General features: G+C 37.7%; 1 protein-coding gene across 1 annotated transcript; it reads right to left on the reverse strand.

The window, feature by feature from the left end:
• On the reverse strand, positions 1-27,756 carry ITM2B (integral membrane protein 2B). The gene is made up of 6 exons (XM_067563117.1): positions 27,484-27,756; positions 10,956-11,084; positions 8,481-8,687; positions 5,840-5,950; positions 2,201-2,351; positions 1-910 (listed from the first exon to the last, which is right to left on the reverse strand). The coding sequence occupies exons 1-6, from the start codon at positions 27,580-27,582 to the stop codon at positions 822-824; spliced, it is 786 nt and encodes a 261-aa protein (XP_067419218.1). The 5' UTR covers positions 27,583-27,756; the 3' UTR covers positions 1-821.
• Positions 27,757-27,846: the final 90 nt, after the last annotated feature.

Raw genomic sequence — 27,846 nt, forward strand, 5'->3', positions numbered from 1 at the left:
TTTTAGACAAACAGGTTTGTAAGATTTATTTTCCATTGCACATACATGGATTATATACAAGTTAGTAACATAAGTTACTGCTTAATTTCCTTACATTTTCTAAAAGATTGTTACAGCAGACATTTGCCATATTAAAACATCATCAGAAATCATAATATGAAAAGGTAAATATGACAATATTTAAAAAACTAATTGCACATTTTAGTGAGGGAAAATTCAAATACGTGTTTATCTATATCAGGGGGTCGCACGGTTATTATGGGGGGGGTCATGAGCTGTCAGCCCCCGTGTATGCCAGTAAGGATGGCATGACATGGGGGGATAATCACTTTTGTGGGTGGGGTCATCACAACCTGAAATATTTTCAAAGGGGGTCCCAGCAAAAAACATTTGAGAACTCCGATCTATATGCTGTAACAAACTATATATAGGAATATACAGTTAGATGTATATTTCTCAGTCCATATTTTTATCCAGATTAATAATTCTTTTCCATTTTATGTAATTAAAACTGGCAGATAGACTTTATCTTCCTCCTAGTATTCAAAATTCATCACATGAAATGCACTAGTAACTAAGACTTTATAATACAATTGCTATTCAAATATAAAAAGGGCACCAAACTTGAAAATAAGAAAAGCCCTAAAACATACTGATTTAAAATTTAACATGAGATGAAAAGTGTTGAAGATGTTCAGCAATAAAGCCCCGTCCACAGCTTACATAAAAGAAGATTTTAAAAAATAATCACTGCACACAATAGAGGGGGGGGGATCGTCAGACTGTAATCTTTCCATCTTCTGCTACAGTAACATTGTTCATTACTGTTCACAAATGAGTGTTTCCATAACAAACCTATTCTCAAAGTGTCGAATCTTTCGGCAGTTGTTGGCTTCACGCTTTTGAATTCCTATTGGGGAAATGGGAGGGGATGACAAATGAGATGAGTGATGCATATTAGGAAGAATTAAAGTATTGGTGCATTTACTGTAATAAGAAGGTACCAGAGGTCAACACCACTTCTTGTCAACTCACTTCCAGAATGGAAGCAAATACTCAGAGGAATACCAAATTTATCAACATTTTAGTGATCACTATTATCTACTTGTGTCCCTTATTTACCACAGGATCAATTCAAGTGTTTTTGTTTTTAAAAAGATTATGTTTGCAATCATTTAAAAAAAAAAATTCTCTATCTTCCACCTTCCCAAATACAGTCAACAATCTTGGGGTTGGTCAGCAATTAGAATCACAGAATCATAGATTAGGTTTGGAAGCATCTAGTCTAACCCCCTGCTCAAAGCAGGACCAACCCCACCTAAATCATCCCAGCCAGGGCTTTGTCAAGTCACTCCTCAAAAACTGTTAATTAGTTGGGGTTGGTCCCACTTTGAGCTGGGGTTTGGGCTAGATGACCTCCTGAGGCCCCTACCAACCCTAAAATTCTATGATCTGTCTATATTACTCAATTAAATTTAGTTCAGTGTATGCTTTTAAACTTCTCCTTTCAAGTTAAACGAATGCTGAATGCCAACTACAATACTTCACTTCTCTAGTCTCTTCCAGTTGAGATTTTCAAAGAGCTTTCCACAGACAAATAATGTAATCTTTACAAGATCCCTGTGTGGTAGACAAGTATTATTTCTCATTTTACAGATACAGATTAGGAGGCACAGAGCAGTTAAGTGGCATGGCGAAGTTTGCATAAAACAACTAGGACAAAAAAAATCAACTTGCAATTCTGTCCTTTGGCCACAAGACTATTCTTTCTATGTATAAAATATTGAACCATAAAGTGTGTACAGGGTTAACTATTCTGACAGTACAGTTACTGAAAGTAAAGGCCACTATTAGATTTTTATTATTTATATTGTAGCTGATTGGACAAGTGTGTTTGTAGAAGATTTTAAACACATGTGCACGTGCGTGAAGAAAAAATTCATTGAAATGTAAAGAAAAATTAATTGGGGGTGGAGGGAGAGTGTCATTTTATATTGCAATCATGTCCCAAGTCTTTATTCAGGGTCAAGATCCCATCATGCTAGTCTCTGTGCAAACACTCAGGAGCTCCAAGGAGCCACTGACAGCAAGACCATTCTAAATTTTAATTAGAGAGGCATTGTCCTCAATGTATCAGGCTATTTACTGACTAGCAACATTAACTTTTCCAACACAAGATGTTTTTTGAGAATGTTTTTACCTTTCATGGTTTCTTTGCGCTGTAGTTTATAGGTTTCCTTACCACGGCACAGGCGATAAATAAAGAACCCCAACTGATCCACATTTTCAATGCGATCAGTAACAATCATCTGTTCATGAATCAGATAGGACTGAGGCAAGTATGTTCCAGCCTACATTAAAAAAAAGGCAACAGCTCATTATAAAAAGTGCAACTATTCATTCTCATAGTAAATACACCCAATTCAAATCAATTTTATATAATCTCAAACAGCAGCAGTTCCATACAAAAGAGAATTTGTAGCTTTGCAGAATTACAAAATATGTAGTACGTATTTCAAAATATGTAGCAAGTCTTTGAAACATCAGAATTGTAACTGCATTATAGTGCAGATATTTAAGAGAAAGTAATCATCTAAAATGTCAACATTTTCACAGCAGGAGACATTGACACACAGGGTTCTTCTATTACAAAAACGAAAACATCAGGTTTTTTTGGCTCAAGAGGAACAAATTTTCTCCAATAAAGGTTGGTCACTGTGGGACAAATCTTGCAGTTCTTATTCACCAAAAACTACCATTTACTAGAGAGTCAAATGATTTAAATGGGAGCTTTGTCCAAGTAAGTACTGCAGGAATGTGCACTAGGTCAGTACTATCTTGCTGATTGATGGAGGTGCCAGGGATCAGTAGTTTAGCACTGTCCTGCTGCATTCTGTTAAGTTTAAAATAGGGGAATCCCAAACATTTTCACAGCACAGGCCACAACTTAATGAATTATAAATGGGAGGAGAAACTGTCCACATAACATCCTTGTGGCAGCTATAGCAAAAAAAATATATTAGAAAGTATTTCTTTCCTGTATGTTAGTTGTCTTAACGCAATTACTGGAATACAAGGAGAGCCCAAATAATGTGACTATTGGGCTCTGCAGAGACCACCAGCAAAGACTCTGCAGACAACAGTTTAGAAACCTGGTACAGAAAACAGATCTAGAACCACATTCGTTGTCCATCTGGAGTTCACGAAAGTTTTGCCATTGATTTAAATGCGGGTACAATCAGGCCCTATCGTGTGCTTCAGTCAGAGGAGAGGAAAGAAAAAATGGAAGAAGAAACTGGCAACTTTATTAAAAGTTGACTTTATAAAAATGTTATCTGCAAATAACGATCAGTCTTTCCAAAATGTGATGAGTGGAAAAGAGATTCCATTTAGTATAATTCCTATTTATGATACTAATCTATTTTTCACTTGTGAGTTCAAACACTTAAGCTACTTTTAAAAAGCACCTTGGAATCCAAAGAAGCTGCTGCACTGAATCCAGAAAATTATATTATCATAGAATTTAGTGTAGCTGGCTAAAGATTACTATTATTTGTATTGTCAATAAACCACTTAGGGGTTTCTATTACAAACCAGAGATTAAGGACAACAGTGTCTTTGCAGTCCAAGCAGCATGTTTAAACAAGCTGATTAAGTGCTCTTCTTTTTAGCACCAAGGTAGTGATTATATAACGTTTACTTTGAAATGTAGAAATATTCTTGACCACATCTAAAAGAGGCAAACATAGGTGAATTTTTTTTTCAGCTGACTTTAATTTAGTTCATGAAACAATGAAAAGCCTGATTATTTAAATAGTTTGTAAAGACCTTCCAAGTTCAGGTTAAAAAAGTTTTCTTGTTTTCCACAAAAAGAAAATAAAGATTGTTACAGTAGAGACATTGCATATTAAAGTATGTTGCAATCTAAAAGAATATACAACGCAAGAAAAAAATTGCCCTCTACTGTAGTTAAAAGGAATTATGCACGCTCATTTAAGCGCTTTATGATTTTCTCCATCTGTAGTATGCAATTAGTTATAAATTATTCTTGTAGCATATTTACACATATACATAGATGCATAGAGTTTAAGGCCAAGAGGGACCATTAATCAGACCTCCTGTATATTACAAGTCATTAAGTTTCACCCAGTTATCCCACTATTGATTCCACCAACTTGTGTTTGGCTAAAGCCTATCTTCCAGAAAGGCATCTAGTCTTGACTTGAAGAGATCAAAAGATGAAGACTACACCACCTACTTTGGTTTTTTGTTCCAATAGTTAATCATCCTCATTATTAAAAATTTGTGCCTTATTTCCAATTTGAATTTGTCTGGCTTTAACTTCCAGCCATTCGTTCCTGTTAGGCTTTCTCCACTAGGTTAAAGAGCCCTTTAGTAACCAGTATTTTCTCCCCATGAAGATACTTATAAACTGTAATTAGGCTTAGCAAAATTCTATGTTTATTTATTTATAAACTTAGATATCTGTCAAAATTAAATAGATAAAAATAAAAAAAGCTTAAAAATAAATTTTTACAGTTGTGGGAAATTAAGGTGGATGTCCAACAGTAATTATATAATGACAATAAGTTTGGATTCAAATATTTAAAGCTTTATAACTGTTAACACACAAATTGTCAACATCACATGTCAAAATATACAAAGTAAATATCCTTAAATCAGATTCTAATAGGTACTTCAGCAGTACTTTTCTTACTTTGCCTATCTAAATTTCTATTATCATCGATGGAAATATTTTTGGCGGCGTGTGTGTGTTGAAATGGATGTTTAGTGATAAAAACCTAATCCTTCCAAGTCTAACTGTAAGCAAGTCACCACTCAGTCTTCTTTCTGATAAAGACATAAAGAACTCAACCTGTTTATTTTCAGTGTAAAGTATTTTCTCCAACCTTTGAATAATGTTTTTGGTTCTTTTCTACACCCTCTCCAATTTTTCAACATCTTTTTTAAAAGGTGAAGACTAGAACTGAATAGGATATCCCAGTATGCACTTCACCAATGCCATATACAGAGTTAAAACCAACTCCCTATTCCTACTCACTACTTCCCTATTTATACATCCAAGGACTGCATTAGCCCTTTTCCCCCATATCTTCACATCAGGATCTCATATTTAGTTGCTTTCCAGGATGTAGTCCCCCATTCTGTAGGTATACTTTGCATTCCTTGTTCTAAATTTATAACTTTGCATTTAGCTGTATTAAAACACTGTTTGTTTGAATGGGTCCAGCTTATCAAGCAGACCAGATCACTTTGTATGACTGCCTTGCCCTCGTCATTATTTACCAGTCTACCAATCTTCATGTCATTGGCAGATTTTATTAACAATGATTTTATATTTACTTTCAGATTATTGTAGAATAGCCTCAGACCTATTACTGATCTTTGCAGAACCCTCCCCTTGATACTCCCTCATTCACTGATTCCCCATTGACAACTACTTTGAGATCTGTCAGTTAGCCTGTTCTTAATCTATTTAATGTGTGCTTTAAAAAAATTAGCACTATACAGTATTGATAATCCGAATTTTGTGCAGTATTAAGTCAAATGCCTTACAAAAGTCTAAGTACACTACCTCTTTGCAGTTACCTTTATGTACCAAACATGTAATCTCAAAGAATGACATCAGGTTTATTTGTCTAACCCAAAGTCAATTATTCCTTTAAACTGAACCCCTCTGAAGTTTTAAAGTTCTTTAGCAAGGAGTTAACTTTTCTAAAGCACTTCTCACCTATGAACTCCAGGGCTTGTGGTGAAAATAATATGAACACCTTTTTCTTTATTATATATAACAAAAACACCTGCAATTCAACCATACCTTTATGTTGATCAGCAACTCCAAGAAATTTTTTGGTGGCATAACAACTGAAGTGTTCAGAGGAATCACATAGCACTTATCCAAGCTCAGGTCAAGGTAGGCTGTGAGTCTCTGGTGAAGAAATGCATATTCTAATCAAAATAATTTTGGTAATTTTACAGTTAGCAAAATTGTATAAATATTTTTCTCAATTATGGTCATATACTTGTTCTTCCTGTAAGTTACATTGCTGTTAGTTATAAAGTGTGTTCTAATTTACTGAATTTGCAGGTTGGATACAGAAATAAAAGGCAATCCTAATATCAGGTTAGGTAGGACAGAGATTTGTTCAAGTTAATAGGTACTAAATAGTTCAAACTTTTTAGTGCATCTGAGCTGTCAGAGGCTAGTGCAGTATTTATATAGTCTTGTTGCTTGTATTTTTAAATTTCAGGGAGAAATCTGAAAGTACAAATCTGCTTCTCTTCTGTGCTACCTTTCAGAGTTCACAATGAAACGTGACTGGAAGAGAACACAATAGAAAATATCAGATGTTATACATAAAAATTTCATTCCTCCAAAATACTGTATCAGTAAACAATAGCATTTCAACTGCATTTTGGGGAAATACTAGCAACCTCAAAAATGCAAAATGTCAAACTTGCAGAATCTACATTTTAAACTAGTAATTTATGGTTTCTGGGTTATCCAAAGGATAATATTTGCAACAGTTTATTAAACTATAACTCTAATGGACCCTTGAACTAGATAAAGGTCTTGAGGCACCATTAAACTGTTTTTGCTAAGGAAGGGCAATATATTATGTTCATGTGTTGTATGTTGCAAGACTGAACATTTTTTGTGAACAACGTATTAAATGCAAAGAACTAATGGCCCCAATCCTGCAAATACACTATTGGATATAATGATTACTACTGTGACTAGAGTTCAACAGCCAAAGTAGTAAGTAGTTTGCTTATAGCAAGAGTTTGCAGCACTTGACCTTAAGTTAAAACATTAAGGCTTAAGAATAATGAAGTACAAAATGTGACGTTCTTACGATCACATTACTCTTCATTTTCTATTGATATTTTTCTAATACAGCTTGAGGTTTCTTACAGCCTGATCCAGTGCCTAATGAAGTCAATAAGAATCTTTCTATTACTTCAGTGGACATTGGATTAGGCCTTAAATGCATATTACAAATATATTTATCACCTGTTATATTTCTAAGGCTCCTCGCACCATGGTATCACATCTGTGTGGGATTTGCATTATGACCAAGTGACCTTTGCTGTGAGAAACACCTTTGCCTTTCCTATTTTTATTGTATTTAACTGTGCAACGTTAATATTATACGGAATTTAAATGGGGTCACCATTAGGCTTTGAAGGTCAGACCTCACTTAGGTATATGAGGTACCAGCTTTTATTTCTGTCATGCCAAGTAGAAAAAGTGCGAAGTGTGATATGAAAGAAGCTCTGCTGTAAATCTTAAATGTTTACTGCACGTATTTTAAATAATCATGTGATTTGATTATTTTTATCAATGTTTTTTCCCAAACTTGCTTATAAATGTTAGGCAAAATGAGCATTATCTGTAGGACAAATTTTTAATTTCATGTTTAGACACTTTTGAGGTCTGTACAAAAAAAGTGTGTAAAATCATTGCCACAGTAAGACATGTTTTTTTTTCAGCCTTGCATAACACAAAAACAGCTGAACAGTTATTTCCCCTCAAGCCTTCATCATCATCAGCAGCAGCAGCAGCAGCAATAGCGACCTTTTAGTAAAACCAGGCATGGACTCTTTAAGCATAATAGGACCATTTTCAGAAAGCTGACAGAGAGAAAATTGGTTTTTTCAACTTTAACTATGATTACTGAGAGAAAACCATAGCATTACAGAGATGTCTTGCAAAAATTTTACCATAAAGATATGTAACAGATATTTACAAAACAAAAGAGGATAAAAGTAGTTCAGTAGTGCTCAGTCGTGCCTTTAAAAGCAGCGAGTGGCCTGTGGTGAGGCAGAGTGCCTCCTGAGAGCTCCCAAATGCGGGGGAGATGGGGAAGTCTGGCTGCTGCCATGTATCTTAAAGTGAATACTGCCCTCCACAGCCAGTCAGCCATATCCTTGCCTTTTCGCTATGCCCTTCGGAATGGTTAGCTCCACTGGAAGCACTACCCTGGATGATCGTCTGAGTTTAGGGGAGTACAATGACTGAGAATATGACCAGCCCTGCACATGGGAGTCAACGGGAAGGACAGCTCCTTCCGCCCAGCATTCATTACTGTTGCTGTTCACAATCTGGCTTCATGTGTTTTCAGCAATAAGATTAAATATTCTTCACTTTCTTGTATGATGACAAGCAAATGGATGGGTTTGGGTTTTTTCCCCCTCTTTCTTTTTATCAACATGAGCACTTTATAAATGGCAACTTACAGACCAGGAGAACAGCAAGATCATCATCAAATGTGCACTCTGTATACCAAGTTTAATAATTACTTCCGGTTTGCTGAACAAAATATTGCAGCTCACACTTTCAAACTAGCAAAAAAAAACTAAAATAATTAGAACACCACAGATTAAGATGATAAAAAATAAGCATTTTGTTTTGTTTTAAAATGCTTTTAAGGATTCTCAGCAGACACTTTCCTTACCCGGTGGAAATCATGAACAATGTCTGCTGGATCACTGTCAGCAAATTCGGGGACAGGCACACTGATGAATTCAACATCCTCCTCCTCAAGGATCTGAACGTTTTGCTCAATTGTCTGGTAGTGAGCAGCTGGAGCATCTGCATCCGGCTCAGTCAGAGTTAAGTCATCTTCAATGTATTTTATTCCACAGAAGTACACACCACCTTGCTAAAAAATAAATAAAATAACCCCAAAACAAAGATTTCAGCAAGTTTATCAAAAATGTAAAATGTGACCAATTACTATGCAAGCTTCCTCAGAAAGCAAGGTGCATCTACACTCACACAGCTCTTCCATTCTCAACCTTTCCAGAGCAGACACTGCCCATCATCAAGCTAAATTACATGATTTTCTGCCAATGTATTTAATTCATGAGCTTACACTGGATTAATTTTAGACAGAACATATCTTCAACATATCTTGAGTAAGATATTAAGGGCCGAGGATGAAATCCATCCCTGATTTTTAACCTGGTCTTCCATTTTGCACCAACAAATTACTGCAGGTGCAAATAAAACATGTATACCTCTAATTACATGATTTGTGGGCAGAATAAGGTACTTAAAAGTCTTCATGCCTAAACATGTGCTTGTAAATTGTATTGTTCAATAATCAGTTCCTTAAACATATTTGATTATGTTTTATGTTCTAGCGTAAACCGTTAAAGTCATTTACTCTGATCACCCAAAACATGTTCAAGAAGCCCTTTATAATCTTGAAGTTTTCCTAGTTTAAGCATTTTTAAGTTTGTTTGTTTATAAAGTGAATACATTTCCGACGATGTTTTAAATTACAGCTGTCTTCCCTCAAGAGCTGTAGCCTGTCAACATATACATTATACTAAAGTGATAAAAATATCCAAAGGAAATGAAACTGCAAACGATGTAGGTCTCCTCACTACAGCACACTGCGGTATTACACAGGATATCCAACCTAAAGAAGAGTGTAGAAAGGACTTCCAGTCCAGTGAAGATCACAAGCCAAATCTACAGTTAAGTTGTAGTTTTAGAAATTTATTTCTTCTGATCCATTCAGTGTGTCTAGAACACCAATTTAGATTCCCTCACTTATGTTTTGTCTTCATTATAGTGTTAGTTTGAGATATAACTCAAGTATTCCCCCTAACCTGACTCCATTTACACACACAAAATCTAACTGGAGTTAAATGGTGCTTTCAACTGCGCTAGCTAGCCGGACAGTGGGGGTGGGCGGAAGCTGGAGTGCTGCTGACATTTGAGTTAGTAATGCACTGGGGACTTTGCTACCCTGTGCTGCTAATCCAAACACTCTGTGCTACTCAGGTGTTATTTGCAGTGTGACTGCTCTCACCTGAGCTAGGCTAACTCCAGAAGAGTTAGCTTGAGTTACCTACACACAAGTTAACACAGCAGTGCAGACAAGCTCTTAGACTTGCTCCTGGTAACCAAAAATGTAACATACACCACACCTCTGCATTTCATCCACTGAGTCTTATAGAGTCTAAGTTAGTACAATTCACAAAGAAAGCAAGGATCCAGAACAGAACAGCATGAACAAGACAGAAAGGTAGAAGATGATGCAAATTAAATTAGACCCCTCCAGCTCTTCTGTGCTGTTTGACCAGTTTAGACTCCCTCGGACATTAACAAATGGATGTAAATAGGTCCAAAGAATCAAGTATCTGGAAATTAGGCTGTCAGGGAATGGGATTTTCCTGGTAACTCTCCACACACAGGTCTTGCCCTTCCCATAAATAGGAGAGAGGAGGAGGAGTGTCAGCTGCCTCCATGGTATTGTTTCCCACTGTTTTGGGCGTGGGGTGGGATTGGATACAAGACAGATTGACACATTAGTCACCCAACTAGCCCCAGGAAATTCAGGGGCTGTATTACCATTCCTACAGAATCCCCATTAAGTCCCTTGTAGCAGAACTCCAATGGAACTGCACTGCCAGGGAGCCAGAGCCAACGCAGAGGTGCAGGGTCTCTGTACAGATAGTTCTGGCCTCCTGAAGATCTCAGGTTTAGGGGCTTGCTCAATAACCTCTTGCACCCCAGGGAAATGGGGGCAAACCCCTCCCCCCAACTGAACAATAGGGGAGAACTCTGTGGAAATGTTCTGCCCCAGAAGCTCTCTATGGGAGGAATAATCTGGCCTAGGGAGTCTTACACCACCTTACACATTCCCTCTGAATCTGGTCATACGTGGAAGAAAGTAATTTATCTCTGGGGTGAAACTGCCAGAGGCACCACTCTTCATGAATTCCCAACTGACTATCAAAGGAGAAGGATTGAAAACAACTTTTGAAAAGGCTACATGTTCAGCCCTTAAACCTGTAGAAGAATAAATGTGACTAGAGAGAACCAGTAGCATTCTCTCGCTCAGTCTCTGCTAAACACAAAGTTTATAGGGAGAAAAAGCAAAGTGCTTTACTACACAAAATGTATTTTGGCTTACCTGGAATGCAAAATATTTGTACAAATAGGCACCACCAAGTATCACACCAGCAAGCATAAATGCTACTCCAAAGCACATACACCAACACCAAGCTCTCCTCTGTCCAACAGGCACCACAGCCTCAGGGTCCTAGAAACGTATCGAAGGAAAACTGTTAACATAACATTCCAAAAGATGTGTATGACTGTGGATGTACATGTCTGTTTAGTGCAAACCTTTAGTGCACCACTAGAACGTATTGGGTAATTTTACTTCATGTTTGGAAAAAACACTTTCAATTTATTCCATGTTAAGGTTTATGGTGAGATTAAAAACAGCTATAAATCCTGCAACCTCTTCTTGCCATCTTCTTGGGCTGACTCATCAACTGGTTACTAATGTCAAAAGCATACAAGCTGACAAGTCATGGGGGAAGGTTCAGGAATGCTGAAGTCACCTGAAGCATCATTTTTCTCACAGCTGAGCTTTCCATAGGTTGTGGCCAGAAAAAATATCCATGTTTAGGCTAATTTTTGTAAAACAATAGCATGTAAGGGACCTGGATTCAGAAGCAGCATTAGGACATCCTCCAGTCTGGTACAATTTAAAAGGTTTGAAGAATAAGCAGCTTAAGGCAAAATCAGGCCCTGTGTTATAGGACTGTGATTAGTGAAGAAGAGGGAATAAGAAGCCTCCCTCCTTCTCTCCTCTGGTATAGAAGTAGGAGAGAGATTGCAGGACTTTTGCTCAAAAGAATTCTAGATTAGGGAACTGGCTACTGCCCTTGTTGGCACACTACTGGCATAACGGAGCATTGTCAGGCCCCAATCTGTATATATTGTGCTATTCATAGTATATGCTACATGTGAGGTATGTACAATGCTCCTCTTTGGAGCAGCAGAAAGGAGTACCATATCATGCATTCCCCCCCTCAAGCCATCCTGAACAATACCAGCTGGTGCTTGTAGGAGGACTCCTATGTCTATCACAGGATCAACAACCTTCACTTCCCTCACTTATGCATAATTAAAGTAAATACAGGTCCTTGGTTTCTTAGAATACATCTACATTACCAAAAAAAAACAAAAACCACACAGCAGCGAGTCACAAAACCTGGGTTTACAGACCCGGGCTGCACTACGGCACAACAAATAGCTGTGCAGATGTTCCCACTCAGTCTGGAACTCAGCCTCTGAAATATTCTCCTCCTCAGGTTTCAGAACCCAAGCTTTAGACGAGCAGGAACATCTACATAGCTATTTGTAGTGCCATAGTGTGACCTGAGATTCATTGCTGTAGGTTTGGGTTTTGGTTTTTTTCTTCAGTATAGGCATACTCCTAAAGTCTGCAATATCGCATCCCCTTCCAATCCACGACTGACACATAAATGTCTGCGTTCAATTAGTGGAAAGTAATTCATTATACCTTTCCTACTTGAGACAACAAGAAATCACGACAATCAGGAAGACAGAAAATAATGGTGAAAAATGAAATTGGAAAAACCCTACACGTCTCTTTAAGAGGAAGAAACAGAAACAAGTTTTGCTCTAGAGTGATGGATATACTCTTATCTTTGAGCAGATACTTCTTGTGGCTTTTGGGTTTGTTTTGGAGAGGACCCCATATAAATATTATAACAAGCTGTTATAGCACTTAATGTCTAAATAAAATAGTTACTATTTAAACAAACAGTTCTAATTGTAACCTATTCTCCATGTTAATCTAACAGTGGTGTACAAATCAGTCACTCACAATATAGAGCAATCTTCCATACCTTGTAGAAAAGTGGGTGACAGCTGTCAATAGCAGGTTAGAACCATTAACAGAATAAAAACTTCTCAAAAATAATTCACAGCTTATGCTTGATTAAATAAAAGCTTCTTATATTAACTTGCAGAGTGTTGCAAGAAGCAAAATAAGTGCAGCTTTCTTTTAGCAGTTTTCCCATTTATTATAGCTCGATACATCACTGATTTCTGTTCCAAATACAAAATGCTGTGAGCTCCTAGAAGATGTGTTCTCTTGACCTGAAATGTAGGTGTTGTAAAAATAAGCTTTTATCAAACTTTCTAGACCAATAAAAGTGTTTCTATGGAAAGCATAAATAAATTCTAACTGAAGCAAAGTTTAACTGATAAAAGTTCCCCTGCAGTGTTTGCAACTTAAGCACTGTAACCTCTGTGCTAATACATAAGACCCTGAAAGTGAAACTGGCTAGAAAATTATATTAAAAATGAAACTGACTCAGAACATAAACAGTGAAATGTATGTAGCAATTTTTAAATCCTTTCAGTTTTAATTGTTAATTATCTAAGGATTTTTTTTTTTTATTAACTACCTGATTTTAAACCTGACATTGTTCCTTCAAGTGAAAGGCTGAGGATGAAGTTTAATACAATACCCAGAGTAATTTAATTAAGTTTCAGGTCAGGTTCAGATTCACTGTGGATTCTTCAGTAAAGTGTGTTAAATTATAACTCTAAGTCAGGTAAAACAAGGATTTTTATTATTTTTATATTGTCTCTGTACTGGCAGGTAATTTCATATCCCAAGACATTTCATGAAAGACCTCTACATAAAAGTTTTTTTTAAAATGCTGCCATGGAAATTGCTGTACATTAATGAGGAAAAATCGATGACATAGAAAATGAGGATTCAAAACTCAAGAGAAGGATATTACATAAAATGTTTAGGATATCCTTATTTTTAAATTATCTCAAAACAAACTGACAGTTTTATTTGAGGAGAATAGGGGAAAACCTCAAACAGCATTGAGAGAGAACAGTCACTTATCTATAGCAAAAAACTGCAACAAAAACCAAAATAGCTATTCAATTTAATTGATATAACGATGAAAAAATTGTCGAGGAGGATTTTACATTATCTATGCATGTCCTCTAGGAATTGGATTTAGACCACAAACTAATTTCTCATACACCAAAAGAAACTCCAAATAGATAGAAGTTACTTTCAAACTGCTTCCAAGATGGTCTGAAGTTAAAACAGGTGGTTATTAATATTCCTAACCTAAGTATTTTTGCTTTGATGTATGAATGATAACGGTAAACTGAACATTCAATACGTTCCCATAATCCTTCAGTGTATAAAAGCGAAGTATTATTTGTGAATACATGCCTAGTACACAAAGATATGTCACATGTATTAATTAACTTGTAGGACTAATTTGCCCACAATCTGTTGCCAATTTTAGAGCCCAGTTTCAAGCACAGTTTGCGTATTATTTAGGATAGCATATGAGATTATCTCAGTAGAGCTAAATCCCAAATATTGGGCAACTTTGAAAACCATTGTTAAATTAATGAATAATTTAGATCTAATTTCCCTTTCTGAAGTGGATAATTAAGTACGTCAATTGTGGCTTAAACGGAAGCACTTAAAATTACACATAACCAAAACTATAAATATTATTAATCCCACAATGATAGATTATACTAGTATTGGTAGCTACTCTATGACTAAACTCCTGGAACCCAACATTGTTTATGCTGAGCTAGAATAACCCAAGAGTAAATTACACCACCCTATTTCAGAATAGACTCCTGCACCCCAGGAGCAATACAACTTGAAAGAGAAGTGGTGTTGCTGATGCCTACCCACTACTGTTTGGGTGGTTCCTGCCTTGGAAGGGCACTATTAACTCCGGGGGGAGCTCCACTAATGAAGATTGTGCTGAATTAGTGTGTACCCCACCTGCTCTGACTACGTCATGTAAAGCCAGTACAACCCATTTTGAGGTCTGTAGTAGCCCTCTACAGGGCCCCTGGTACAGGCAGAGGTTGCAGCCTCTGTCACCTCAACTTTCCCTTCTTGGTAAGCTTTCTGACGGAGGGGGTCTTCACCAGAAAAATTAATCACACATCTCTGGGTGCAACTAGGCTCCAAGGATCTGCCTCCCTCCTTTCTTCCTACTTGTCTTTCAGGGGAAGCAGCAATCAATTCTAGCCCGTACCATGTTATGTCTCATCTCTGTCCTAGTGTGGCTTTCCCTTCTGATTCCCAGTTGGATCCCTGACCCTATGATAACTCCATAAAGATAATCTTTGCTGCAAAATGCTTTAAGTGAGACTGACATGAGCCTGGCATTCACCCTTTGTAAGAGCTCATCACTCTAATGTCTAGCATCGGAATGGGACTCAGTGAAGATTTGACTAACCCACTTCCTTTGGAGAGGGGTGTCAAACAGATGTGTGCTCACTCTACTTCCTTTTAATTTAAAGCACTGTAAGATTGGTGTACAAGATACAGAATTCCAGAGCCTGAATACTTCAAGCATTGCAGGAACAGTTTTCTTATATACAGATAATTTTATGTCTCATTATGCATTTGAGGTGTAAGGTTACTGGCCAGGTTCTCTGAAGTTTGCTTGACCTGGCCTCACTGAATAAATTATGCCAAGATTATAGTTGTTTCATTTGAATAAAGATTATTTTACCTGTTGTGGTCAGTGGATGATGTCAAGCTTCACTCTGCTTGTGCCCTTCTGGAGTTATAAAGTGCTCTCCTGAGTTGTTCAAATGATACCAAAATTGCCCATTGAGACAGAACACTTTTTAATTCCAGAAAAAGACAGAAGCCCTTATAAAATACATTTAGCACTAAGAATACACAGATGTAACCTGTGAGTAATTATTTTGGGGTACAGGTTAAAAGAAAAATAACCTGTAGCCCCACAAACATCTGCAGTTACTCCTTTGATGAAGTGTGCCAAATACGCTTGCTCTTTTCAGTTCAGCATCTAGTGCTTCTGCATTTTGTTCCAATATAAATATGAAAATTTGACAGCACCAAGTTAGAATTTTGAAAGGTTACCCTAAATGTTAAGAGGACAACTCTCAGGAGGAGCACTTAGCCAAAGGTATTAACTAGATTTGATAATCTCATGGGGATTTGTTGCAGCTAAATTGTCCCCTTCTGTGGGTTTTTGTACAAGAGCAGAACACACTATCTTAAAATAGTAAACACTTACAAGTTGTTTTACACTTCAGGTACACACCCAGCCAGCTCACATTCCAAAAATGACAATCATCAGGCCTTTGCTTCTCTAAGTAAATTAGGATGCATCACAGAAATATACTTTCATCCATTTGTGCAGAAACACAACTGAGTGTTAGTCTGTCTAAAGTAGTGGTTCTCAACCAGTGGTATCTGTACTCCTGCGGGTATGCACAGGTCTTCCATCAACTCTAGGTATTTGCCTAGTTTTACAACAGGCTAATAAAAAGCACTAGCGAAGTCAGTACAAACTAAAATTTCATACAGACAATGATTATACTGCTCTATATACTCTGCACTGAAATATGAGTACAATATTTGTATCTCAAATAGATTTATTTTATAATGATATGGTAAAAATGAGAAAGTAGGCCATTTTTCAGTAATAGTACTCTGTGACACTTTTGTATTTTTATGTCTGATTTTGTAAGCAAGTAGTTTTTAAGTGAGGTGAAACTTGGGGGTACGCAAGACAAATCAGACTCCAGACCACTGTACTCATTTTAGGAAAGGCTGAGAGTCACTGATCTAAAGCAAACATGATGTGCTGTGAACAATTTAGCAAATTTTATGCTCAGCAAGCAGCTCCCCTCCCACCCCCCCAAAAAAGATACTAACCTAAGCTTTAGAAGTAGCTATGGTGAAGACAAAAAATAAGATTCAAAGACATTTTTCTGCTGCAGAAGTGCCACATATTGCCTTTGATCTGCACATAAATCAGATACTGTATATGATCCAAAGGTTAGTAAAAGGATGTTCACATCATAATGCACAAACAGGCTGTGATTATCTGAAAACTGAGTCTATATAAGGGGATAAGGTTTGTATGGGCAGAATGATACTTCCTGCTTAGCACCTGTTCAAAATTATTTTCTTAGGAAGATCCCTGGTGTTCCAGTTTACTTACATAGTCTCACGGGGTGTACTAAAGTAGGCTGTCCATCCTTGGAGGCAAAATTTGGTAATTGAGCTTTTAAATAGTGTGATGGGAAGAAGAGACTCAAATTAGTGATGGATAACAGACTCTCCAAAAAGTGCTTGTTAATAAGGGAAGCTAATAGTTCTTCAAAATATAAAATTGGCCAAAGGTTTTAAGACAAAGATGCTGGATCTATGGATTAAATGATGTTGACCAAGATGTGCCTATACTAACTCGTTGAACTAACATTTAAAGGACCCTTTCAAAACAACTTCATAGTCTCCTGCCTGAAATCTGCTGAGAGACTGCAGTTCTATGCATTACATATTATGGATTGGAAATTAAAGCAGATTTTTACCCATTCAGGTGATTTATACTGCAGTCCTGGAACGCTGTCATACTGACATGCCTCTCAAACATCATTTTTTCCCCCTGCTAGCAAAAATAGGTAGAAATCTTACTAAACTGATCTTACTAAACATACTGTTTGAAAGATGATATCCATACAACTTAGATACTACTTTAGACGGTGAATCATGAGAACCTCTGTTCCTCTAAAGTGATTTTATTCTTTCTAACCTCAACCAATGAGGTCTAAAAATGTCCATAGCCTCTTTTGTATATATGAGATATCTGTAATCCTTCTGCAACAGTATTGCCAGTTCCTCCTCTCTGATGTCAAGATAGGCAGGGAGATGTCCTTTTACTCAAAAGGGTGTCAAAGGGTTGGGTTTTTCTTGGCCTCTCATTGCCACTCACATAGTTTGGATGAACCCAAATAATCTGTTAGCTAGCTGGCACAACTGAGTATCTCTTCATGGATTTTCAGTGTATCCAAGTTTTCTTCTATAAAAATAATATACAGTCACTATGAATATTTGTTTTCCTCTCTGTTTCGTACAGAATTGGGAAAGCTGCTAGCATTCAAACAACAACAAAGGGCCTTACAAAGTATCATGCCAAAGATCCTTTTAAGATCTGAATACTATGGTAGACCAAATTTAGACTGTGGGTTTATACTGTTAGTAACCAAGAAATCAACTGAATCACTCAGTTCATCCTAACTGCACGTCAACACAACCACTAACAGTAACACAGGTTCCTTCTGGCTTTAGAATCTATGAAAATACATTAAGGTAAGCAAGGCTTGAATTTGCAAAGATCATACTGAAAGGGGAACATGTGTGTGGGAGAACAGGACTGACAGAAAGGGAGGAAGTTAGATATGTCTGAAAAGGTAGAAAAAAGGGGCAGGATAAAATTGACAAGAGAGAGAAACAGGGTGGGTGAGATAATATCTTTTATTGGACCAACTTCTGTTGGAGAGAGACACAAGCTTTTGCACAGGCTTCAACAACACTGCATACAAAAAAAAAAAAAAAAAAAAAAAAAACAGAGAGAGAGAGAGAAAACAGACAGGAGAAGGAAGAGGAATATGGTGGAAAATAAATACTACGAGCCTGCATGTTACATAGTCATTTATACCAGGGCAAAGTGGATATAAAGTGCTACCAACTCAGAATGGAAGCATTTTATACCCACTCTGCATTAATGTAAAGGACTTCACAAGGTGTAGGGCAATGAAGAATCAATCATGCCCTACAAGTGTAATCATGTAACTCTCACCCATGTGAGTATCCTTAGACCCTGTCTACATTTACCTCCGAGATTGGGTGGCAGTCGACAGGAGTTACGCAAGCTACGCAAAAAACTTGCGTAACTCCTGTCGACTTCTCTGCTCCTCTGCTGCATGCCGTCTTCACTGCACTGCTCCTCCCATCGACGCAGCGCTACGCCACTTGTGAAGGTGGTCTTAGTACGTCGATTTCTGGATTGACTGAGCAGGTCTTTACTGATCACTCAGTTGATCCAGAGAAATCGATCTGACGGTGGCGACTTTGCCGCTGTCAGTGTAGCCGTAGCCTTACTTATGTGAACAGTCCCATGGACTTCTCATGAGAGGGTTACAGAATCAGGTCCTAGGAGAATAACGGCTAAGAATGAGGACCGGAAAAGGATGCCCAAAAGCGGGACATTAAGTAGTCCATAACTACTGAACTTGACCACTGGATCATTTAGTTTTAGGATGAATATTTTTATGAATGGCTTTTTTAACTAACTTAGCTCTTACAAGGAAATACAAAAGAAAAACGTTAAAACATATTTGAAGCTCTGCCAAAACAAGGACTTCAGAATTACCACATCCCAGTGAGCCTAGCAATCGTAGCATAATATACAGTATCGACATGCAGCACAAAGGTTATAATGATCCATAGTAGATGATATATACCAAGAATGTTGGAGTGTCTCCATTATATACCTTTATATATGCAACTTTAACATTTTCTTGAGCTAAGTTTTGCATTGAATTTCCTCAAGTATGTTAAGAAAGAAAAGAAAAAGAAAGAAAGTTCTGGTGCAATAGCTTTCATATTTCAGCAATACAGTGATTAGCAATACAAATAAACAGCCACATTATTTAAATTATATTTGGCAGTATATACTATGTATATTTATTTTGTTAAAAAGTGGAAGTGACAGTTGATAGATATCATTTAAAATTTATTTTTAAAAATTGTACTTAACCATTCTTTTAAAAAAATATGTAACATGGCATTCCTCACTAAAGACTACATACAGCACGTGAGAAGCTTGAAAGTTTCCAAATAGAGCTATTAATTGTCCAATTAAAAAAAACCTGATATTTTTTGCCAAGTGTGGAAATCAACATTTTCCCTCATTCATTCTCTGACTACACAAAATTGACTAAAGAGTTTCACTAAACTTCCAATAAATACATAATATAAACTTTTGGACAAAATTAAGTCTGAAAATTTGAGTTCAAAGTTGAACTTAAAAAAAAAAAAAGTATTATAGTGTATTCTGGAGGATTCTGTAAATAGGGGGTTAGCTAGAAAGTGCCTATGCTTCATAAAACACAATCTGACTACTGGTCTTTATTATTCTTGATACATTTAGTCCTTCTCTCTACATTACCTTTGTCATCCTATTCGCATATTTATTTTTTAAATATATCCAGACTTCCTTTTGATGCTTATCTAAGTCTCACAGACATTAGTGTCAACAGAATGCTATGTGGGTTGAATAGTTCTATCTTGGATAGTCAAGCACTGATGACCCCTTTAAGCTAAAAATCTCCTTAATATACTACACATAAATCACAGAGTCTCAGGATTTCTGACTTCTGTTCTTGACTCTGCCACAAAGAGAGAGAGATCTTGGACAAGTCAAACACTGTGCCTCAGTTTCTCCATATACAAAATGGAGCCAGCAAGGCTTCTCTACGTTATATGATGTTGAGACTGTTAATTCATTAGTATTTGTAAAGCAAATCTTTGGGCAGAAAAGTGTCAGTAGCGTGAAGTAGTATTATATATTAAGAGTATCATACCAAACAGTTGGTGTTGAAGGGCATAGATTTAATCAACTTTTACTTCTATCAGAAGTTGTTAAAAGTCTCTAAAAAAGCTTCGTTACAATGAGACTGCTCACGTGTTCAAAGCTGAGCATATGCTCAAGTGCTTTGCAGGATCAGGGCCAGAATGCTTAGCACCTTGCAGGATCAAGCCCCTCAGGAGCTCATTGTGGTGGGTATTTTAATACTTTTTCTAAACAAGAGGATTTTCTATAACTGCAAGCATTGGACATGTGAATTAACTGAAGAGCATCACACACAGCAGCTTTGCAAAATTCTGCTTGTCCAGCCACTTGGAGTGAATAACTTATGTTCTGAGCAGCAAACAAAATATCAGCATAGTATTTCTCTGTCAGCATGGTGAGGGTGGACAAGTAAACTCTCATCCCTCAGCTGCTAATTTTTCACGCTAATTTTGTAAGGCTGCTTAGACAAGGGAATCTTGCTACTGGAGGAAGTATGGTCCACTGAGAGTGAGGCGACCTTGGCCTTATTTCAAAGTCTGTCATTGACACACTGTGTGACCATGCTGTACACACTTAAGTTTGATGCAAAACTCTCATTGACTTCAGTGGTGCAGGATTGAAGCCCTTGGTATTTCTCTCTTCTGTTTTGGTTTCCCTATCTGTAAAATTGAGAATGAGATCCAGTTTTGTATAGTGCTTTGAATCTATACATGAAAAACATGTTAATTTACACTAGGGATAAAAAGCCCTATATAAGCGGAAGTGCAAATTAATAAGATGACATTAATTACCTTTGTGACTGGGTAATCCCATGCAATGTACAGATTTTGCCAGTCATCAAGAGAAGAAAAATTATATAAAAAGATAATGAACCACTGAATTACGTTAGCATTTATTCTGTCAACTGTAATTTTAGTTTTCAATGTACAACAATTAATAATGTTCTTGCAAGTATATTACACACACACACACACACACACACACACACACACACACACACACACACAACGTAAAGTGTTAGTAATACAAAAATTTACTACAGAAAAAACTGCTGAGAAGTATGGAGAAAAAGTGTTTTTGTACTCAATTAAATGTCTGTAGTGTTTGCCTACTATAAATAAATTATATACAGAGCCTGCAAGTGTACTATTTTATTAAATTTCCAAAGAGTAATCAAAAACATTATTGGACCCAAAACAAGCATTAACAGTGTTCTTCAGAAAAGACAAATGCTAGCACTACCAGAATATATCAAACAAATAATGAAGTATTGGAAAGAAAAAAATTAATGAAAATAGTAGACTATATTTAACTGTTGATAAGATCTGGTTGAAAAAAATTTGACAGCAGTTTTTCACTGGAAAATGAAGTTTTTGAAAATCAAAAGAATTTCACAGGAACATGTCAACTTTGACAAATATTTTCAATAGGAAAAGTCAAAACAAATCATTTTGACTCTAATTTCAATGCAGTAAAAATGTTTCATGCTGACAAAGTAGAAGTGTTTCATCTTGATTTTCATTTTCATTTGTTTAAACTTTTATAGGATATTAAAATAGTAATTTTATATATTCTCTATATTTAACATTATAAATTGTTAATATTTATAGTTATGCTTTGACATTATCAAAATGACCTGATCTGATAGTTCCAAATTTAAATTTTCTGGCAGTTTTGTTTAGCAGGTAATTTCAGCTTTTCATTCTGATTCGGAACAAAAACATTTTGAAATGTCAGAATTTCCCATAGAAGAGCAACTGCAGATTCTGAAAAGCTCTACTATTTACAGAGTACATTATATAGTTGCATAATGTTTACATTTAAGCAAAGTTCTTTCGAGCTTATCAAGGTGTGTGTGTGTGTGTACCTCAATAAGCGTACTTCGGGATATGATAGAACAGTGGTTTTCAACCTTTCATTTGCAGACCCCTAAAAAGTTCTGAATGGTAGTGCAGACCCCCTTTGGAAATGTTAGATGCAGCCTGCAGCCCCTCAGGGGCACATGGACCACAGGTTGAAAACCACAGATTTTTACAGAAACATGCACATCAAAATTAATTTATGTCCTCACCTGTAACGGCACATATAGCACAATGCATGTACTTTTTTCTGAGCATTATATAGTGTAAGGGCATATCTACTTCTGGAAACACTATTTATATGACAATTTTATGCAAAAAACAGTTCTCCAAATACATTTGAAAAATTTACCCAAGTATCAATTTGTTAATCTGACAATTGAGAAAATATTTAGAAATAGTCAATGTAAAATAATTTTCTGTTTATCCTCCCCCCTCCACGTACTGAATTGATTTAACCTGAAATGGCATTCATGGACATCAACACTGTCCCAACCAGCCACAAAATAAACAACTGCCAAAGTAATTATTATGGTGGTGTGATACAAATATCTTGTTTAAAATATGAAATATCAATGTTTTGGAAACAGGGAAAACAGTCATTTCAACATAGCAAAGTTTCATATTTACCATTCAGGTCAGGAAGAGATTTCAAATGAGAGAAACACAAAAGGAAGTGAGATATGGACCATTTACAAGCAGTCCTTTGCTCCCATATGCTCATTTCTACTGCCTGAAGAAAGATTTGCAACAAATGTTCCCAGCTCAAGGTCGAAAGTTCAAGAAATGAATCCCAAGTTTCCAAGCTACACCATTAACAGTAATTGTTTTTGGTAGATTTCCAGTGAAACAAGTTTTGGGGTTTTGTTTTGTTTTTTTCTTTTACTTTGTAATTACTTTGTGTGTATTGTGCACTCAATTGTCAGCAACATCCTCAAAGGAGCTTTAGAGGCAACTGTTCAAAGACTATCATGTTATTGTTTCTAAGGAAGTACATTATTTAATCAGTAGCAGAGATGACCATGCAAGAATTTACCTCAAAGGGTGGTAGCTAGTCATTTATTTCCCTCTACTTCCTTTTCCAAGAATCTCAAAGTTAAAATAATTCTAAGATTCCTCATGCAGAAAAAATTGGTTAATGTAAAAGTCAACATCCTTACCTCTCCTCCTGCACACATTAAAGGGTGGCCAAACCTGTAAGGCCAAATAAAGAAGCAAGAGACATTTGCCCATCCTCTGCACCTGAACTTGAAGGTTAGTAGTTTGCTGTTGAGACGTGGGACAAGTTCAGTAACATCCTCACCAAAACAGTGGAGGAGGAAAAGGGAAGTCAGCCTACTACAATTCTCTTTCCTATGTTTCTTTAAGTACTGGCATCCTAACGTGCACAGCATGCAAATCTATCATACTCCTGAGGCAGGCACAAGCTGTCTAGTTTAGCCATCTACATCGTCAGAGAAAGGTTGGCAGAATCTTCTACAAATGACCTCTCTCCAAGTGGAGGGAGAAGCCTAAAAGCCACCACAGAAAAAACTTTTGCAGACAGGGATAGGACTGCCCGGTCTTCCCTGAAAAATGATGCTACCAGGGAAGAGGGAAATCTCTGCTGAATAACAAGTAGCCACACAAAGTTCCCTACATATTTAAAATGAGCAAATTCAGTTTTCCTGACACCAAAACAAGCAATGTGACATACTATTATATAATATAGTATACAAAACCCAATACAACTTTATCTGTAATCTTAGAAGTACAGTGGTGTAAGGTCAAAAAATAATTACCCAAATCTAAATTAACTGAAGATTTGCTATGACCTATCAAGATGACTTTATCAGATATGGCTTTATGTGGAAAAGACCTACAGCCTTGGAGAAGCCAGGTTGATGTTGGGTATTGAAGAAATTGACCAACAGGCTTTGAAGTTTGCTGAGGATCCAGAACCTTAGTGGGGACTTAAACAACTGAGCAAACTGTCAAATATCTGAAGGTTTCAGGCATCCCCATAGAACTTTGGCTTTCCAAAGGTCCATTGTATTACATTTAAATGTTTATCCACACTTTGGATCTTGTGAAGTCATGTAATGAAAGACCCTATTGTACTGTACACGAGCAAGGGGGAGAATTAAATGTAGTGTGGGAATCTGCACTAAAAATATGCTGACTTTTGGCTAAGACTACAGCAGGAGAAATTTCAGCCCAAATCGAAGAGTTTGGTTCTTAAGTCAGAGGCACAGAATTTAATGCTTCCAGCTGCTTTAAATAGGGAGTCATTTTTGCAATTCCAAAATAATATCTTGAGTGATAACTATGCAGACACAGGGATTAGTACTTTTGACTTGTAATATCAATAAATAAAGCAAAATTTTAACAAGTTCAAACACATTATTGTAAAAGCATTACCATATGGTCTCTTCTGTAAGAGAAGTTCAATAAAAAGTTCTTTTAAATAGAAATTTATACTCTCACTCTCCCCTCTGCCATCTCCTGCAACTACATTTCTCATCATTCTCTTCTTCAGAGGTTATTGGCCAGATTCTCAGGTTTGCTTTAGCTCTTTTGTGCCACACTGCCAGCATACTTTGGTTGTAAATCCTGTATAACCAGCCCAGGGAGGATTACCCCTATGGTGATCTTGCAATAACATACAGCTGAGGCAGAGAGCTGTTCCAATACATTGTGATGAAGATGGCATGCAGCAAGGCAATGCAAAAGTGAGTTTTATGTCACCTTTGTGTACCTACACTCCCCCCTGCTTCAGCCTTTGTCACTTTTGGTCAGACCAGAGGATCTGACTTTGTATATGAAGACTATCTGGTTTGCTATCTTCCCTCCTTGAAGTCTTAGGGTAAATTCTCACCATGCAATTAGATATGCTTAATTCTGCCAAACTTCTTCCACTTTCCCATTCCTTATTTATTTATTTTAAAACCTGAGACCAGAATGTTTCCAAGGTCATTTTCACAATAAAAATGTAAAGTAGCATATATTTTAGGTCTGCACTTGGGTTCCAGACAATGCTACAGAAGAACCTTACTACATTATGAAAGACTGGCTTAATATATATGTTCTCATCTCCTTAGTAACTAAGTGGCTTCCAGCAGTGCATTAAACAATGTGACCAATACCAGTCACATGTGGTTTGTTCTCCCTCCACAGAGAGAATTCTGTGCAGTGTGGCTTTGTTTTGGTATGGTTTGAGTTGGTAATGTTTTAATGTGTATATTGCTGTGTTTATAGTAAAGATGACAAGGTTGAAGGTGTGTGAGCATAAGGTGGTGAGATTTGTGATGGTTCTTACATTCTGTGGGAGTTTCAGTTACAAAACAGCATTTATCTCAAGACTGACAAGTCCATGGGTGGTGTAAGATAACATCCTCTCCCAGAGCCTCAGATAACTGAACTGTACTTGAATTTTTTTTCTTTTACTTCTGCTTTCAAACACACATGCTTGAAAAGGGCCATTTCAGGAGAATTCCTTGAGGCATACCAGAGCATGGGAACCAGAGCTGGGACCAGTTTTGGCAACTAACAAAAGTGCATCCAGGACAGATTCAAAGCTCCACCATTCCTTAAGAGTGCTCATTTGCTGCTGGAGTTATTGCCTGTACGCAGCATCCATTCCAAGCATTCTATTTTAGGGCTGTTTTTTAAGTTCTGGTCAGGCAGAGATCTGGGCAGCACCAGTACATCTGCTAACAGCAGAGGAACTTATAAGCAGCTACAGTGAAACTAGACAACCTTTTAATCTGTTTAGTAAATGTTTGCAGTTTCTATTTCCAGATAAGCAATACAATAATAAAAACTGAGCAAAATTAAGGTCTAATCCTATACTGTACTCACTTGAAAGTACTAAATCCCACAGGAACACACACTTGCCCCATTCAAGTCAATGTGAAAACTCCCACTGACTTCAACAGGGTAGGATTTCACCTCAGAGGTTTTGCCTGAGAAAGGACCTGTAAGACTGACCCCTTAATTTGTACCCCAAATATTTTCTTAAACAAACAATTATACAGGTTTAGAAAAACTAATAAAATAGTATATTGCCCAACAGACCAAGTACACAATTTGGATGTGTGATGCACAAAAGGTTACAAAAGCAAGTGAAAACTGAAAAATACTTATGTATACTTAGGTTTAACTGAAAGAGACTTATGATTATGTACAATATGCAATTTTTAAACATCTCTATCACAGCTTTAAGTGTTTAAAATGACCTATACCTTTGCAAATTTTGTTTTAATTAAAACAGTTTTTAATTACAGTAGTGTTAAAAAAGCCAGGACCTTTATGCACTGTATAGTTTTGCATTTCAGTAACTTGAAAACTTGCCAGACTGCATTTTGTTCTTTGTTTGTGGCTATCTGGGCTGAAACTTTGCACATGGTTAAATAAAACAAACAAATGTTAACATAGAAATGTAAGGCTCTGAAATTAAGATAGGGCACCACCATCATAAAAAAAAAGGAGTAAACACCTTTCCCCAAGCAATTTCTCAGATTTATCAAGGTGCTCTAACACACTTCATTTGATTGTCATCAGGTGGATTAATGTCTCATCCTGTGTCTTGCAGGGCACTAAGTGTGTTTATTATAGCTGGTAACCTGTGTTTTTTCTATCCAAGCTGTTAATATTTTGTAACTGATCAAACACAAAAGACATCCTAACCTCCTCACTTTTGCCCTATTGCAGAAAAGACATTTGGCTACAATGAAATGTAGCTTGAGATCAATTTCGTCCTCTATCCCTGAACTAGTATAGCCTGCATTTGCAGAGGGACGGACTCAACCGAACAGGGCTTTTCCGAGGGCTAACTACGCTGCTCCTAAACAAGAAGAAACCAGCTGCAGCCCTTTGCAGTCCTGTCCCCCTAGTTAACTTGAACTACGGAGCCGGACAGGCCACCAGAAAAGCAGAAGCAAGCCGCACAAAAGCCAAGTTGGCCGTCATCCAAGCGCTGTCGGGCTACGACAAACCCAAAGTGCTGGGAAACGGGACCGCTGCGAGCTGCTTCTCACGTCAGCCATTTTAGAAGCCTGATCCGGCCAGAGCTTTGCAGCTCCTGCTTCTCCACTCGCCCGCCCCCCCCTTTGGGCATGAGTTGTTAGCAGTCACCTGGGGGGGGACCTCTCGTCTTCCATCAATAAATGGGAGGTGGGTTTGTTTGCAAAGGGGGGGGGCTGCAAAGCTCCCGTTCAACCACCCCTCCCCCCAGTTCTCATTTGCAGAGCCCAGCTTTTATATAATCCGCCCCCCCCCCGCCGACACCTCTCTGGGTCGCACGCGCCAATGTGAGGCGATGGATCAATCGTCCACCCCCGGAGCCGCGCAGCTGGGGCGGCGGCGCCGCACTCACCTTGGCGTCCGGGCCCAGGATGAGCACCTGGCTGTTCTCCTCGTCCTTCTTGGCGGCCTCCTTCTGCGCCAAGGCGGAGTTAAACGACACTTTCACCATGGCTGCGGCCGGCCGCCCGCACGACTCAGGCGGGGAGCACACGGAGCGCGAGCGAGCGAGCCTGGGATAACGGGCTTCAACGCAGCCCCGGGCCGGTACTGGCTGTCGGACCCTCCAGCTCCCCTCCCAGTCCCGACTCCGGCGGAGGCGCAGGGCACTGGCGGAGGAAGGAGGCGGGGCGGGGCGGTACCGGGCGGACGCGGACAGCTCGGGGCAGGCCCGGCCGGCTCAGGCAGAGCGCTGCGCAGCCGCAGGGGCCGCGCC

This window comes from Emydura macquarii, unplaced genomic scaffold (genome assembly GCF_026122565.2).
Source record: "Emydura macquarii macquarii isolate MOO-44397 ecotype Brisbane River unplaced genomic scaffold, CSIRO-AGI_Emac_v2 contig_2473, whole genome shotgun sequence".
Classification (NCBI taxonomy): domain Eukaryota; kingdom Metazoa; phylum Chordata; order Testudines; family Chelidae; genus Emydura; species Emydura macquarii.

What these genes read in the sequence shown, in the direction of transcription:
- ITM2B (XM_067563117.1), bottom strand. Translation starts at nt 27,582, where the DNA reads ATGGTGAAAGTGTCGTTTAACTCCGCCTTGGCGCAGAAGGAGGCCGCC. An exon ending in TCCTGGGCCCGGACGCCAAG is followed by an intron (nt 11,085 to 27,483) that starts GTGAGTGCGGCG and finishes ATACGTTTCTAG; the next exon opens with GACCCTGAGGCTGTGGTGCC. An exon ending in TTGTTCATGATTTCCACCGG is followed by an intron (nt 5,951 to 8,480) that starts GTAAGGAAAGTG and finishes TTTCTTCACCAG; the next exon opens with AGACTCACAGCCTACCTTGA.